The 16,091-nt window shown below is 50.8% G+C and overlaps 1 protein-coding gene across 2 annotated transcripts in view; it reads left to right on the forward strand.

Moving 5' to 3' along the window:
• Positions 1-5,534: 5,534 nt before the first annotated feature.
• Positions 5,535-16,091, forward strand: part of SEPTIN9 (septin 9) — a 129,568-nt gene continuing 119,011 nt past the window's right edge. The window contains exon 1 of one of the 2 annotated variants that reach the window (XM_040530140.1): positions 5,535-6,383. In XM_040530140.1, coding sequence (XP_040386074.1) covers positions 6,362-6,383 — 22 coding nt within the window. In that variant the 5' untranslated portion in view covers positions 5,535-6,361. The remainder of the gene's footprint in view (positions 6,384-16,091) is intronic. The other variant, XM_040530138.1, reaches the window with a different exon arrangement.

Raw genomic sequence — 16,091 nt, forward strand, 5'->3', positions numbered from 1 at the left:
GGATATCTCTAAACATAAGCAGTTACAACAACAGCAAAGTGGTTGGGCCTGGCTTGAGCTTGGCACACATTCAGGCTGCAGGCAGGTTGGCTGCTGCTCCGAGGACAGGTTGGAGTAGGCAATGCCCTGCATTTGTCTCTGCCCTGCAGCAGATTCGTCCCATGCTTGCCTCAGCACAGCAGGACCAGCAAACGTCACTATTCAAAACCCTAGCGCTCCTTTTCTCCCACCCCAGGGATGTAGGTTCACTTCAGTAAAATACGTTTGTGTAAACATACCTGACAATCCAGCCTGACCAAGTGCAGGCATTGGGGTGAGCCCCTGCCCTGGTTCGTATGTGATGCTTTGATAAAAATCAGTGATATTCTCACTTGGTGGTAAGATCCAGATCTCTTGTGAACACCGTTGATGCAAAGCTATGGTTCCTGCTTCGTTCCTGTAGTTTCAGCGAGAACTCGGACCATAAAAGCCATAAAAATGGGTTGTACATTTGTGGAAAATGGATTAAGCTTTGAGGGGTTTGAGAGTTCGACTTTGACCTGTTTTTGTTTTTCAAACTTCCAGCTTGTTTCAGAAGTGCTCAGCTGGCATTTCTGAAAGCAGCTGAGGGATTTCAGTGGTTATTAAGAGGGATATTCCTGTAGGTCAGCTCAGGAAGCACTTCCAGGAGTTTTATTTTCAGAGGTGGATGCTATTAAGGATGGGAAAATTCTTATGTCCTCTCATTAGGCTACCAGGGACTTTGTTCTACTGTATGGGCATTGACTTCTGCCTTTTTTTGTCTGTTAATATATCCTTCGGCTTTAATTTCAGCCTGAAGTATCCCCTTCCCTACCCATGGGAGAGGCTGTTCTGTGGAATCGTCCATCTGATGTACCTCGTGGTTGAGCAGATGTTATCTTACTTGGTAATGAAATTCTGCCTTGAGTAATTGGACATTCTTCCTGGTTCCTCATAATTAAGGCAGGAGAAAAGAACAAAACCTGCTGATTTGATATGAGTAATTGCTTCATTAAGTTATTTGCTTCCCTGCCGTAACCATCAGCCCGAAGACGAGAACAGCGTGGCCATCAGACCATATATGCCCATACCGTAACGCTGCGGGTCTTGGTGCTGCCTTGTCAGATGGAATCACAGGCGGAGGAGTTGGGAAACACACTGCTAAATTATTTACCTCTTAACCATATGCACTTAAAACCGCAGAGAGTCTGGCTGTTGTTAGCTGTGCTGTGTCCCAACCAAGTGAATCAGTCCCTGGAAAAAGTAGAGAGCTAATGTGTGAGGCTTTAGATCAACACAGCTGCCTTGCCTCCTGTATCTGAGCACTGAGTTGATGTTTAGAAGCTGAACATCTGTGTCCTGCTGTGGAGCAGGCAAAAAGCTACGTGAAATCCTGGTCAGTGCTGGGAAGAAAGTGGTTCAGAACTGAAACGTGGCAACATCTTAGCTGTGGCCCTTGGTGATGGTGTATGGCACTGCTGTCATTTAGTTTTCTGGCTTGTATTTGTGTTTGGATGCACATGGAGCTGCTGGTGATCACGCTGTACCAGGTGTCACTGGGCAGGTAACTGGGCCTTGTTCATTTCTTCAGTCACACGGGTTTAGTTGAAACCTCATCCATAACTTTAAGTAGGAGATTCTGGGTCCCCATGGACCTGAGCTCCTCTCAGGCACATGTGACTGCCCCCTCTCTGTGATGCTGTTGCTCCTGAATAGCAAGTCACCCCAAATGCACTTAATAAATCTTTTTATTTCCTTATTTATATTTTATATTTATATTTTATATTTATTTCCTTATTTTATTTCCTTATTCCAGCCTTGAGAGCTGGCTTCTGAATGGGAGCAGGCGCAGGATTTGTGTGTGCCTGCTTGGGGCTCAGAGGCTCCTTGGCTGGGAAGTCTCTGAGTTACCCCAGGTGTGGGGCAAGCAGGCGAGGCAGTTCCAGGTCGCTGCCAGTCAGTCCCCGAGACCTCTGCGTGCTGTGCTCTGCAAAGCCCGTATTTTCCAGAAATGCTATCAGAAACTGATTGTGCAGCTGATTTCTATCTCCTTGAGGATCTGGGAAGGTATGTTTTTGTAAGAGACCAGCTCGGAGCTGACAGTCCCAATATTCCTACAGCTGCAAATCTAGGTAGTAACAAGCTAGCCCAGAGCTGTAATTCCTGCCTTGACAACCTTTTTTCAGAGCCATTAGAAATAAAAATCTGTTTTCAGTTTTTTTGAAGTAAATGAGGATAATGATGAACTTAAATAACCAGGGCATTGTAAGGATTAACTAACTGCTGCACAACCAGTGCTTTGTATGAGCGAATGCTCCTTTAGGGCTGCGGGGAAAAAGGAAGAGCAATCAGAGATGCCACAATATTTCAATCTCCTTGAGGCAGTGGCGGAAAGGAGGGCAGATCCTGCCAGTGCTGCAAGTGACTGGCACGGGTTGCTTGGCTCTTGTCCTTTCTCACAAGCATCTCACAAGCATCGTGCTGTCCTGGGCACCAACAGGGGAGGTTGTGTGCTGCAGGTTGTGCAGAGCAGGGACTGAGCTTTGCCTCCAGCACGGCTCCCAGTGGCCAGCCCCCTGGCACAGGGCTCTTCTGGCTGCCCAGAAGGGCAGCAGTCAGCTGCCTGGACTTTTTTTTCTGATTTGGTGCATCTGGGCTGCTGGACTTTGCAAAGTACGTGGTGTGAGTCAGGCCCTGCTCATGCAGCAGCACCCAAAGCAGCCTCTCCTGCCTGCTTCTCTCTGCTGGAAGCTCCAAGGTCTCATCTGTGTGATCCCCTTCCCCTCTCGTTTCCTTTCTCTCCACTCTGAAGGCTCTCTGAGCTGAGTTTCATATGGCTTTCAGGTGAGCAGCAGCGGCAACAAGGCTTGGTTTGGCAGCTGCCTGCCTGTGCTGGGGAGGCTGGGTTGTTGGCAGAGAGTGGGCTGGAAAATTTTTGCATCCTCTCTTGCAGCCACGAAAGAGCAATTGGTCAGGGGAATGTTGCTCTGAGGATCATATGTAAAACAAACAGAGCTAGAGAAGATGTGGGTGGCTTACAGCCCGGACACCTGAGTTTCCACTTCTAAATCACTCGGAGATACTGTTCCCCAAAGAGGAGGCTGAGGCCTGCCCTGTGCTCACCAGTGGGTCTTTGCAGTGTAAATTCTGGCTTCTCCTCCTTGCTAGTCACCCAGGGAGCTCTGCTCCTTGCTGTAACAGTGACTTGTGCCTACCAGCCAATGTCTGCAAGCCCCAGGGCAGAGCTGAGTAATGCTCAGCCTCCCCCCGCCCTGGGAAAACTCAACTTCCCTTCCCTTTTGCAAGCTGAGAAACTTGGTCAGAGAGGTTGAATGAGTCAGTTGGAGAGATGCATTTATGCAGCTCAGCATACTGAACTGTCTAGCTTTATTCCAGTCCATGAGACTCTTACTTTTTTTTCCCCCCACATCCCCTCCCCTTCCTCCTTTCTGTGCTCCCCTCCTCACTGCACCATGCATTACTTGGTGCTGTTGCCTCCCCCGGTTTCTCCCTCACCTTGACCCTTTCCTGAGCCTCTGGCTTCCTGCCCCAGCCCACCACACGTAGCTGGCAGTGCTTGTCTCTTGCTCCTCTGATCGCTGCACGATGTTTAGCTTGGGAGATTGCATATCTCAGTGCAGGACCCCCACATGCTGGGGAACGTGCTTGCCTGGAGGACGCTACTGGGGGAGAGACAGCACATACTGCTCACAGAAAATGCCTCTCATGCCTATCATGGAGCTACAATGTGTGTGATGCACACTAAGCCATGGATTAGCAGCAATGGGGGCATCACAGCTGGGTTCATGAGCAGCAGGAGGTGCATGCAGTGCTCAGGTAAGCCCTCCTGTGCTCACGCCTCAAGAAAATCAATGCCATGTGCGTGGAGTTGGGCATGGCTGGGCAGGGATGAGTGAGGTTGGTGCAGCCTCCAGCAGCTGCTGCCAGCTCTGCACCTCCAGCAGCGCCGTGTTGGAGCAGGATGGGTTCTGCAGAGGGGGTTTCTGCAGGAGCAGGGTCAGGGATAGGTACAGGGGGCTTGGTGGTGTCTGCTGTGCTGCAGCTGGGCTGAGCCTGCAGCCTGAATCCCTTGCTTTCACAAGCAGTAAATTTCCTCGCTGATCTTACCAAACTCAAAAAAAAAAAAAAGCTATAAATGACTTACCTACTCGAAGCCTGTGGGCTCTGCATTGTATTAAACATTAACCTGCCCTTCTGAGCTGAAGTGCTGACTCTCTTGGTAATTCTGAGGCCTGGGTAGCCAAATAAAAGGATCCTTTGTCAGCCGATATTTCAGAGAAATCCCTTCGGCCATTTTCTGTCTCATCGTGTTTGTTTGGCCCCGCGGTGGAAAGCCTGCTGCACAATTTGCTGTTTGTATTTGTGCAGTCAAGCCGATCGGATGGCTGTACCCCAGCCGTGGCTCGACATGCTGGTCACCGGCAGCCCCGCAGAGGCACAGGCACACGTTGCACAAAATCACATGCACGTGTAACTGTATGCTTCAGTGCACCCCTGCACGTGCAATCACACTTAATCAGGCACGCATGCACATACACCCATGTGCAAGAGGAGCTGAAAACTCCTTTGACATTCTGTAAAACGTATCCCCACGAGCACGGTATGAAAAGTCGCTATGCCCATGGGAGAGATGCAGGCAGGAGCAGAGCAGTGCTCGGGAGTGGGTTCTGCCCCTGACTTTGCCCTTGCTTGGTGTGTGAGGTGGGGCAAGCCATTGTGCTATTGTTTCTCCTCCATGGATTGTGACTAATGATTTCAAAAGAACTTGTGGAAAGGGTAATATATTGTTACCATGGGCTTAGAGATATGTTTACTTAAGTAACAAAGGCTTTGGTGGTTCGAAAGTTTTTGTGATGACAGAACTCTGTGAAAATCTCCCTGCTGGGACCGCAGTGCTGCGGTAATTCAACGCGGTCATGCAGCAGCGATAGGGTTGCTGCTGCTGCTGGCACCCCAGGAACATGTGGGTGCTCCTGAGCTGTTTCACTGCAAAGCCTGTGTGCCCAGCGCTGGCTGCCCCAGCAATTTCAGCTGGTCTTCAAATTTCATTTTAAATGACCAAGAGAGGTTCAGACAGTTCTTTTTTTTTCCATATCTATTATAGAGGTGATCGTCTGTGGCTGAGAAATGGTAACAAATACAGATGGGACTGTAACCTTGCAAACCGTCCACTGTTTCTCTGTCCCTGGAGGATGCCAGCGTTAGGGCTGGGGTTCAAAATGGTTCTTCTACTACGGAGAAGTCCAAAACTACAAAAAGAAAGAAAGGGGGAGCAGACCAAATCCCTCTTCATAGCAACCCCTGCCTTTTAGCTGGTGGAAGCGTCTCACGTGGCCGGGACTCAGGCTCTGCACCTCTGTGGGTGACTCATCTCCCAGGCAGGGGAAATCTTTGCTGTGATCAGCCCCATCCCTCTTCCCGCACTTCAGTGTGCCTTTAGTCATCGCTAGCCTTAATTTGCTGCTCCTTCCTGTCTGTGTTAATAAGGCCCCCAGCTTTACTGCGTTTGTGTCACTAATTGTCCAACAGGCGTTTCACCAGGGACCGAGCCGGAGCACGCCTGCTCTCCCCGCAGCCCCGTGTGCCGAGGCACGGGAGGAATTTCACGTGGAGCCTCCCCTTCCCCGAATAATAGCAGGGGAAGGTGGGGGGGATGCCAGATCCCCGTGCATTGGGAAGCCAGTTGTTTGATCCGGGGCTCGTGCGGAGCTCTCCCCGCGGCGTGAGCCTGCGGGAGCCTCTCCCTCCACTCGCAGCCCTGAATGAGCCCTTTAGGCCCGGGCTGAGCGAGGGGAGAGGTGTTTGCGCTGCTGGGCGCTGACGGGCCGCTCGCGCACTTTGAGCTGGGAACTGCCAGGCTCGAGAACAGCGCTGACCTGAGCTGTTTTGGCAGCCGAGGGCCGAGTCAAAGCTGTGGGGTGTGCCGGGCCGGAGGCATGAAATTCCCTTTCTTCTCCCGCTGCCGCGCTGACCGGCTGCACCGCGTTTTCCAGGGCTGGCTGTCGGCAGCGGTAACCCCCAGATCCCCTTTGTTTTCCGAGGCGATAACGTGCAGCCGCCGGGGAGGCTGAGCCCCGCTCTACCCCTGCCGGTGCCGGGAGAGTTGGAACAGCCCATAACTGAGTGCGTGATTAGGCAAGGTGCGCGCTAATTAATGGGAGCGCTGGGCTGCCCCTCGGCTGCAGCCGCACGCGTGGATGCGGTGGCGGCGTGCGCGTCTCCTCCCCGTCCCTGCCTGCGCGAACAAAAGGACCGAGCCCGTGGCACAGCACCCCGGGGACAGCTGGCGGAGCCGTCCCGGCGCTGGCTGTCCTTCTTATGAGCTGCTCGAAGGAACAGCATGAGGAAATCTTCGTATTCAGGTGAGCAAGCGGCCGCCCCGCTGCGCCTCTCTCCTCTCGGCTCTCTCCCTTCGCGTCTGTACTGGGAAAAGAAGAAAGTTTAAAAACTGAAGTACAACTTGCACGAGCCCCTCTCCCCCCAAGTGGCTCTGTACTGGAGAAAGGGGCCTGCTTTGCTGTGTATAAACAAACCTCGTTGATGGGTAGAAAAGGCTTAAAAAGCAAAACAAATCCAGGGAAGCAGCTTGTGCGAGCCAAAACTCAGCTGTCGTGGCACGGAGCTTGTTGTTCAGAAGGCACCTGGGCCAGTACAAGGCTGGCTCCTGTGCCGGGTGGCAGCCTGAAATTAAAATGGGACAGTGCCGTTGCTTGTGACACCAGCCTCAGGGCTGGCAGGGCTCCCGGCTGCCCCATGCAGAATAACTGGGACCCCCAGCCACCACGGGATTCTCCCTCCTCCTCCTCCTCCTCACCCCAGCTTTGCCGTTTTACCCTGCCGGGTGAGGGCTCCATGCCCTTGGCTTCCTGAGGCTCGCTCAGGCTCCTTCCTCCCCAGCTGACCTGGGAGCGAGCAGCCACGGCTGCCAGCTTTTTCTCTGAGCTTTCTGTGAAGTCTTGCCAGCAGCCCCAAGAGGTGGCTGGTGCATGACAGCACGGACGTGTGCCCTGTAACAGGTCCGTGGCTCGCCCTGTGCGGCTCGGTGCCCTCTGGCAGCTCTGCCGGGTGCAGGATTTGGCTCTGCAGCTCATTTCTGTTCAGCTCCGGCTTCCAGCCCATGACTCTGCTCTGCAAGCCCCGTTCTGCCCTGGCTTCACCCTGTCTGATTCAGGAACACGGTGTCATCGTGCTGGCCTCTGTCCTGAGTCATGCGTCTGGGCCGTTGCTGCATGGCGGTCACCGGAGCCACGTAACAGCCCACGGGACTCAGTGGAGCTGGTGGCTGTGCTCAGAAACCCTCATGTGGTGCTGCTGCCTGTTTGTTACAGTCGGTAGCATTTCCCCGCGGTATATTTCTCTTACCCAAGTGGCTGAATGGACTGCCAGGGAGGTTTTCTTAGGGCGTTTGTGCCGGAAACCAGGGGAAGAGCTAAGAATGGTTATTAACATGTTGTAATAGATTAAAGTTGGTGTTAATGGTGACGAGTTGCACCTAGGGAAAGCTGTTGTTTGTACAGGCCTCCTGAGGTGCTCACAGTGGCTGAAGAGGCCCTGGAGCAGACAAGAGCAGTGCAGGAACAGGTGTGGGGGTAGCTGGGGGGCTGAAGAAAAAGCTGTTGGTATTGTGACCTGAAATTAAGGCTTCTCATGGATGAAGCTGTGTGTTCCTTAATTGCTTTGTTTGCTTTGGGCTAATTGTGCTGGAGTGAAGCTGTGGCACCGCAAAGCCCTTGAGATAATCGTGTCTGCTCAGTGTCCAAATCCATGTTAGCTTTGTGTTGCAATGAAGATCAACTGACATCTGGTCAGTACCTTTAATTCAGAAAGGGACTGCAATCGTATTTTGGAAACGCTGTTTGCCTGGAGTTTTGATTTGGTACATGGCAGCTATTTACAGAAAAAAGGAAGGGAAGAGTTGCACTAACCAGTTAAAACAACAGCACAATTACACTGTGACCACCCCTAAAGCACAGGCAGCTCTTGTAAGCAGCTCTGATGTGTACGTTGCAAAGGCTCTGCTTCTGGTCGTGCAATTCCTCGTTGTGCTGAGCTGGGGCCTTACCTCCCCTGGCTCACAGGGAAGGAAGGCACTTGGTGAATCACCCACTGTGCCACAGAGGCCTTTGGAGAGCTGCCACCTGCGTGCCGGGCAGAGCCAGCCCTCCTTATCCTGTAAATCTGGTGGTTTTACAAATCGGGGAGCAACAGCGGTGACTTGCTTTGGGGAAATTCATTTGGAATCAAAGAGACAAGTAAGAGGGTACAGAGAGCTGCAGAGCCTCCAGGCTTTCTACGGATGGAGAAAGCAGGGAGATGACAGACGAGCAAGTTCTCAGTACAAAGCCTCACTTCTCAAACACTGTGCTGGCAGCCTTGACAGCCTGGAAACTCATTGCCTTGCTGAGAAACTGCCCTAAAGTTGGGACAAAAGAAACAATTAACTTCCTCAACCCCTTTTTGAGGTTAGGGAGCATCCCTTCCTTGCCTCTTCCATATATTCTGAATTTATGTGGTGGACCAGCTCCCAGTGAACCTAACCAGAAGATTTCACGACTTCGTGGGGCTGAAGCTCCAGCCCTGTCGTCTTCTGTTAACACAGCAACACTTTGTGGTGTGCTCTGTGAGCAGGCTGTTCCCCACCCCAGGCGAGGTTTACCTTTGCTGAAGACCTTCAGGGGAAATCATTACCCATCTGCTACAACTCTTGAGCACATGCCATATAGGTGCGGTTGGGATAGCGCTCGCCTTCGGATGCTTTACCTCTTACTGATAACGAGAGGTTCAGACCTTTGTGCTGTAGCTGCAGGTGCTGGAGCTCAGCCCACAGCTCTTTTCTGGAACTTCCTGGCAAGAGGAGAGAAGAGGGCAAAAAAGGGATTTTACACAGCAAGTTAGAAATGAGCAATAACCACTGCTGAAGCCAACTCCTAAATGTTTGCTTTAGGGATGTCTATTATTTCAGATGCTTGAGGAAAGGAGAGTTTCTTCTGAGTTATTTTAGTTGTCCTGAAATATTATTTTTTAAAGGGTTTTTGGATTCTCATTTTCCATTACTCAAGCACAGCTGCATTGCCAAAGAAGCAACAGACAGGATTCATGACAAATGCCACAGTATTTTATAGGCATTTCAAGGATGATGCAAACTGTTTTAGCCAAAGACTGCTTACAGTTTCAGGTTTGTAAGTTGGCATATGCTGAAATAAGGGTTGCACTAATTGCAGTAGCTGCAGAACTTCCATATGTGACCCACCCTTACCTTAACTATCAAGTCCTAATTTATTGGTAAGGCACGTATTTAGAATAACTGCTTGTATATGAGCTAAGGTTATAGGGAAAAATGCAGAAGTAACAGAGGGAACTGACCTGATGGTTGCATTAGAATTCGGGATTTTTTTTTTCTCCTCATCATGACTCAAACAGATTCCCTATAAAACATGGACAATAGGATATAAGGCAAACTAGGGTGGTTGGCATTAGCTAGACTGGGATGTGCTGTGGAAAGAGTTCCATCGTCCCACGGGATGGTTTTTAGTGTCTTAGGCCCCCCCACTTTAGTGCAGCCCTGTTGTGTTGCCTTGGTGCTGATACCACCTGGTGTTCTGTAGATGCTGACTGCCTGCAGCTCTGGTCCAAGTCAGCAGCTGGTACGCGTGTTAGGAGGGCAGGTCAGGATTGTGATCCATCAAACACTTCCCTGCTTGTGCTGGGGTATGTGCACCCAGTGCAGGAAGGCAAGGGACTGAAGACGAGGCCCTGATAAATCTGCTTTACTGTATGGCTGAAGATAGCAAACAGCTGCGGTGCCCTTCCAGGGACACGTGGGTGACCTTGAGCTCCAACTAAAAGTGCCCAACGCCAGCTGCCAGAGCCACGTCCTCAAAGCACCGGGCAGCCGCCTCCAGGCAAGCGCAGCTCTCGGTGGGGATGGGAGCGCTGCAGAGCACAGCAGCTGGGATAGCCCAGGGATGTGCAGCGCAGCAAGAGATCATCTGGCAGGAAATGCAGGAGCTCTCCAAAGCACAGTGAAGGGCAGTGGGTAGGCTTGGTCCCCCCAAAAGCAAGCATCAGGGGTTGTGGCTGGGCAGGCGCCTGCTGAGAGGGTCCTGAGTACAGCTGAGATGGCTGGGAAAATTCGAGAGGGAATCTTTTCCAGGCTGATGCTGCACGTGAGAGGCCCGGTGTAATTCCCCCCGTGGCTTTTAACCTCGCTGTCATAAAAGCTGCTAGGTGTGGCAGAGATGACACGGGGCTTGCAGAGCCCCACTGTTCTCTCCTGAACCGGACCCGGTGTACTCAGAACCAAGTGGCATTTTGTTAGTTGAAGCCATGGAAAAATGAGCGAGGTTGTTCAGGTTGATTATTTTTTTTTTGTAGTTCCTTGATCGAGCTGTAGTATCAAGGAAAAAAAATAGAGCTTGGATCCAACAAAAACATCGATTTAATTTAAATTGTCATTTTTTTAACAGAAACTTTCAATATTTTGTTTTGAAATATGTAAAAAGCCATTTCCTTGAGCTCAAACTCACGGATAGCTCTTAGTCTCCAAAAGCTGCGTTGCTGGGCCAACAAGCTATCATAAATAAATGACTGCATTGGGGATTTGCCATCAGCCAGAGGAAGCTGCATCCTCAGTCTGCGGCCGTTCAAACCTATCGCTTGGAACCTGAATTCGGTGCAAGCAACGCCTCTGCCAGGTCAGCTGAATGAACTGTCCTCTCGCACCATTTCCACTTGTTATCCCTGGATGAAACAAAGCTGCCTTGTGCCCGATGCACTGGAGCACATTCCTGGTGCGTCTGTTGCAAGGAAGTGTTCAGCCTCTGCGTATCGAGACCGAAGCACTTTGCAGTTTTCAGCAGGGAACTGGTGAAGGAGCAGGTGCTGCTGTCACTGACACATCTGCGTAGTGCTTGTGCAAATACCCTGCAGTGAGGGAAATGCATCAGCCTTTGGGAAGGGTTCTGCAGAACGGCAGGAGCAACAAAAATCCCCTGCACCCAGAAAATGGGCAGAGCAGTGAAGCCCAAGCTGGCTTCTTGCCTTTTCCTCCAGTAGCAGAGCTGAAGCACTTGTAAAGTCAATGCAAATGCTGGAGACCTGAAGGGGCAGGAGGAAAGCTGGGAGAGGATGGGATGATGGCACTGGCAGTGCCACCGTGGGGTGAACTTCCCCAGGAGTGCCAGTCCTAACATCACCTTCAAAACTTAAGGCTTTACAAGTTGTGCGTTACTGGGTTTTGTGTGGGCATTGTGATACCTTGTGTTACTGACGTAACAGGAAGGAAAATAAGGACTACAAAATGAACTTTATAGATAATCCAAGAATAGCAGGAGGCTGGTGCACAAAGGGCTTTGTATCTTGTTTTCAGGATGCTGAAAGGTCTACAGGTTGGCTTGGTCAGCTGCGTGGACTTAAAAGAAACCATAAGTCAGATCTGTGTGAAAGCTGGCTGATACCAAATGTCCACGGCCCCCTATTCTTGCTTTAAATCCCCAAACAAAAGAGAAAACAGGCACGATCCAGTTTCTGTATGGCAAACACTTGCTTATTGTTTTAGGAACTGCATCTCCAATTAGTCCATGCCTCACACTCACATTTTCCAACCAGTAAACAACAGCCTCGGTGCCTTGTCATGTTTACACGGTCTGCCTGGTGGGCTTTCTTCCCCAGCCCCCTTCATTTATTTATTTTTTTACTACTTGATCCATACCATCACGCCAGTTGCTGCTCCATCCCTGCCTGAGCCACTTCCCTTCACTGTGTGGTGGCTGGATGTGGCCTTTGACATCCCTGCTGGCTGCTGCCCCGGCGTTGTATGAGCTACAGCAGCATTCAGAGGCTCCTGGAGAGAAGGGCTACCACCAGGCTGAGTGCTGCAGGGGTCTAGGGTGAAAATGCACGTCTCTGTCCATCCCCACGCCTCCAGATTTCTCAATAGCAGGTTTGCACTATGAGGTTAACGTCCAAAAACCTTTGAGTACTTTGATTATTTCTAAAATGGAGAAGGTATGCATTAGAGAATTAGATTTCCAATGTACCTGTCCTCCTCTTTTGTTAATAATGTTGGAATTTTCCCTAGAGTCCTACAAATTCTTGGTGTCTCTAAGGGGCAAAGCACCTTGGTGCTTGGACAGACCCTCAGCATCCTCCCAGCAGCCTTTGAGGCTTCACCGTGCCTTTCTGGGGCTCAGCAGATACGAGAGCTGTTGATGGCACCTGGCGTCCGTCCTGGGAAACTCATCTCTCTGCTTGCTTGCTGCAAAAAATGAAACGCAGATGTGGGATGTTCAATCACAAAGCACAATTGTTATATTGTACTCATATGCCGACAGAATATATTGCTGTAGGTGTCAACACGCCCTGTATTGCAGTCATGTTTCTGATGGCTGGAGATGATTGATGCGATGTTAGGAGAACGGTTCTCCAATGGCAGTGTCACACGGTGCTGGGGTGGCAGGATCAGCGTGACGGGTTGGGCTGGGTGCTCTGCCACTGCCAGGTTTGGCTGCGTGTACGGGCAGTGCTGGAGCTTTGCTTCGGGTAGCAAAACATCCCAACGACTGCTAGGAAAGTTCAGAAGCAGAGGAATCCAGCCTGGTGAGAAAGCCACATAAGAAATTGTGACATGTAGAAAGAAGAAAGCTGTCCAGGGCCTGATGGGGTGAGAAACTGTTCTTGCAGAGTACCATTCATCTTCAGTGATGCTTGGGCTGAGCAAGGACAAGAAGTGCCATGTGCAAGGAGGAAATGCTGCAGAGTAATTCCATGGAGAGCTCATGGCAAGCAAGTGCACAAGTGACAAGGAAACGGGAGCTAAAGACATCCCCTTCTTTCCTCCTGCACTTCCATCACTGTTGGCATGCTCCTGGACTTGCCCTTGGCCTGTGTGCAGCTCCTGCTCCCTCCCCTGCTGCTGACCAGTGCAGAAGTTGCACCTGGCCACAGCTCAAACAGGTGGAGGCTCAGTGTTGGCTCCCCTCTGCCCAGGCACTGCTTGCTGTGAGGCAGGGAAAGCCCTTAGGGAGCGGTGCTGCTCGTACCAGATAGCGAGCAGAGCTTTCTGCATGGCGTTACCGTGCCTCCTACATGCCTGCTTTTAGCACGTGCCAGAGCGGTGATGGCTTTTGCCGCTTAAGGCCAGAACCAGATCCGGGGCAAAGTCTGTGGAATAGCAGAGGACTTTGTATTGCAGTGGAGGGAAGTGTAGCTTGTGAAGCTTTAACACGTTAGATAGCTGTGCGGTCTCCACTTTCTTTTTCTAAGCTCCCTGGGACGTGCGGGGGAAGGTGGGATCTGTCTGTCCGTAGGGGTGATGCTCTTCAGCCCTGCCTCATCCCTGGATGTGATACACCATGCGCTGTGCCAGTGCTGAGACCCAGCTCTGCAGCTTCCCGCCTGATTCGAGAGCACAACAGTGATGAACAGAAGGCCCCCCCTGGGCAGAAGGGGCTCACTGTGAAGTTATTGCTTGAGTGTTAGTACTGAGTTAGCATTGTGTTACTGCAGTCTGAAGCACAGTACAAGTTACCTCTGACCTGAGCTTTTCATTCTGGGGAGGGCAGCTTCAGATCTGCTGTCCAGAGCATGCAACTGTCCCTTCCTTCCCCTCCAACATGGCACTGCCTCCGAGGCTCCCAGATGGGAGTTGAACTGGAGAGGCTGTTGCAAGCTGCAAGTAGCAGCAGAAGGGTTTTATTTTTTTCTTCCCCCCCCCCGCCCCTTGTCCATGCCAGATGAGTATTATTTACAGGAAGCACTTTGTGCAGCTTGGAGGTTTGTTTAGAGAAGGAGTGTAGAGGGAGGAGTCAGTTAAAAGCATAATGGAAATAAAAAAGGTCGTGGTAATGCTCGAGAAAGTCCATAATTTCCTGGTGTGGGAGTTTTGCTATTCTGGGGACTGAGGGAACAGCAAAGTTCGGGCTCTGGTTCCCAGGGGGAGACGGCGTTCGGTGGGGCCAGTGAGCAGAGGAACCAGACCCACCTTCCCTGGGAAGAGATCAGATCCTGCTGTGGCCGTGGGGCTGAACCCAAATCAGCTGCCGGAGACGCAGCGGGTCCCTGGTGTGGTGTCCTCTGCTCGGAGGGACTGGAGCCATGTCCCTTTGCAGGCTGCAGCAGCAGTGCTGGAGAAACCCTGAGCATGCCTGCTTGGGGAGCAAGCTGGAGTCCTAATCTTCAAGAGCAGCCCCTGGGTGCGAGTTTATTTTTGCTGTTATCAAGGGAAATGGGGATTGCCTATAGCCTTATATAATGCACAGAATAAACAAAGGAAATGAGTACAAGATGCCCTCGGCAATTACAGCCAAGAGCTGTTGTTGAATGACTCAGCAGCCGAGTTGCAAGTGCCTGGACATGTACAGAGAAAAGTTGCTGAGAAAAATAACAGATCTCGGCGAGTTACAAGTCAGGACAAAGGAGCTGCACGTGATAGACCATGGGAGGTTGCAGGGATTTATTCAAGTGAGTTTAAGGCCGATGAAAAGCTGTGAGTTAACACGGCTGGAGGCTTTGGTTTGCCTGCAGGAAGGATACAGATGTGGGCATGGAGAGCACGCGCTCACATGAGGAGCAAGTGTCCTGCACCGGCTCGGATGGGGGGAACACCCATCTTCTCTGGGGCTGGTATGCTCCGGGGCTGTCTGAGGGCTTTGCTTCCTAATATTTGATTGCCATTTTTCCCCTCCAAGATGACTTTCAATCTTTAAAATCAAAAGCAACTGTTTTTTAAAATCAGTGAGGCTGAAACACTATTCATTAACTTGGAGTTTGGAAATCTGATGTTGCTGCTGTTCCCAAAATGCTGCGGCTCTCCCCGTCCTCTGCTTTGCTTTGGGGAAGCTTTCTGACCTCCCTGATCTTCAGTGTCCTAACAATAAAGGGAGTCACGTGTGCTGTATTGCTTTTATCTGAGGTCAATTGCTAGAAGCACCAGGAAATCCTTAAAATCGGACCTTTGTTATGTGTTCTCACAGCCCTGTTTGCCGCATGAAGAGATTTTTCCCCTCTGGTGTCCTGCCTTCACGTGTTTAAGAGCGTGTTTTTATCAAATCGGGCATAACACAGAGATGTGAGTTTGAGTTGTGCCCAAGCTGTACCAAAACCACTGCCTCCTACCCTTTGATTTCAAATGCCTGTTTTTATATGTTTTCAGTGGGTAGGTTACAGCTCTGGGAAGTGTTGAGTATTTACTGAATAGATCAGACTTCCGCAGCCCAAAGGGCTAACATTGCTGTAGCTAATTGTCCTTTGACATTAATTGTCATTCAGTTGCATCTGTAAACGTTTTCTCAAATTGCTGTACTGACAACTGAGGTGCTTTAGTTGGCAAGTCCCACATCTGAGCAGGGGAAGGCTGTTGGTGCTGCACGGTTGTAAGGGGATGTCATGGCTTGGGTGGTCTCTCCCTTCCCCTTTGGCAGCTGCAACATGAGGCTGGGATTTATTTCCCGGAGCGGATTTTTTTGTCAGATAAACCTCTGAACAGTGATGTGAAATAATCCGACAGCTGATTTCTGCAGCTCAGGGTATGGAGGATGAGCTCAGCTGTCCTGCCTTCGATCTATCTGCAAAGGCTTCGAGCGCTCCTGCACAGCAGAGCTGCTCTGCTGCCCGTGTCAGCCCCTGTCCTGGGAATCAGCATCAGGCAGTGAGGTTTTCTAATAAATGCCATGATTTTGGGGATATGGGGGAGGTGGGTGGCAGAGGAGAGGATAGCTGAATTGTTGGTTTGTTTTTTTGTGTTTTTTTTTTTGTTGGTTTTTCTGACTTCTTTAAGATAATCATGGAATAACAAGAGCCCTGCGCTTAAGCTGTGATGGAGAAGGAATGGTTAAGATGCTGTTTCATAATCTGTCAGGATTAATGTTCAGATTTCACTGAGCCTCTTATGCCCTTTGGGGCATGAATATAAGTACAGGAGCACCCAGGAATGGATATAGGCCAGAAAAACCTCCTGTGGTAACGTGCTGGGTGCTTATTATGGGAGGCATCTGTATTAGATCCTTTCACAAACTGCTCCTGTTCGCTAGTGGGACTCTTGTGGGATGCTGTCGGCAGGGTTAGTAGCACAG

Source organism: Cygnus olor, chromosome 18 (assembly GCF_009769625.2).
Source record: "Cygnus olor isolate bCygOlo1 chromosome 18, bCygOlo1.pri.v2, whole genome shotgun sequence".
In the NCBI taxonomy this organism is placed as follows: Eukaryota; Metazoa; Chordata; class Aves; order Anseriformes; family Anatidae; genus Cygnus; species Cygnus olor.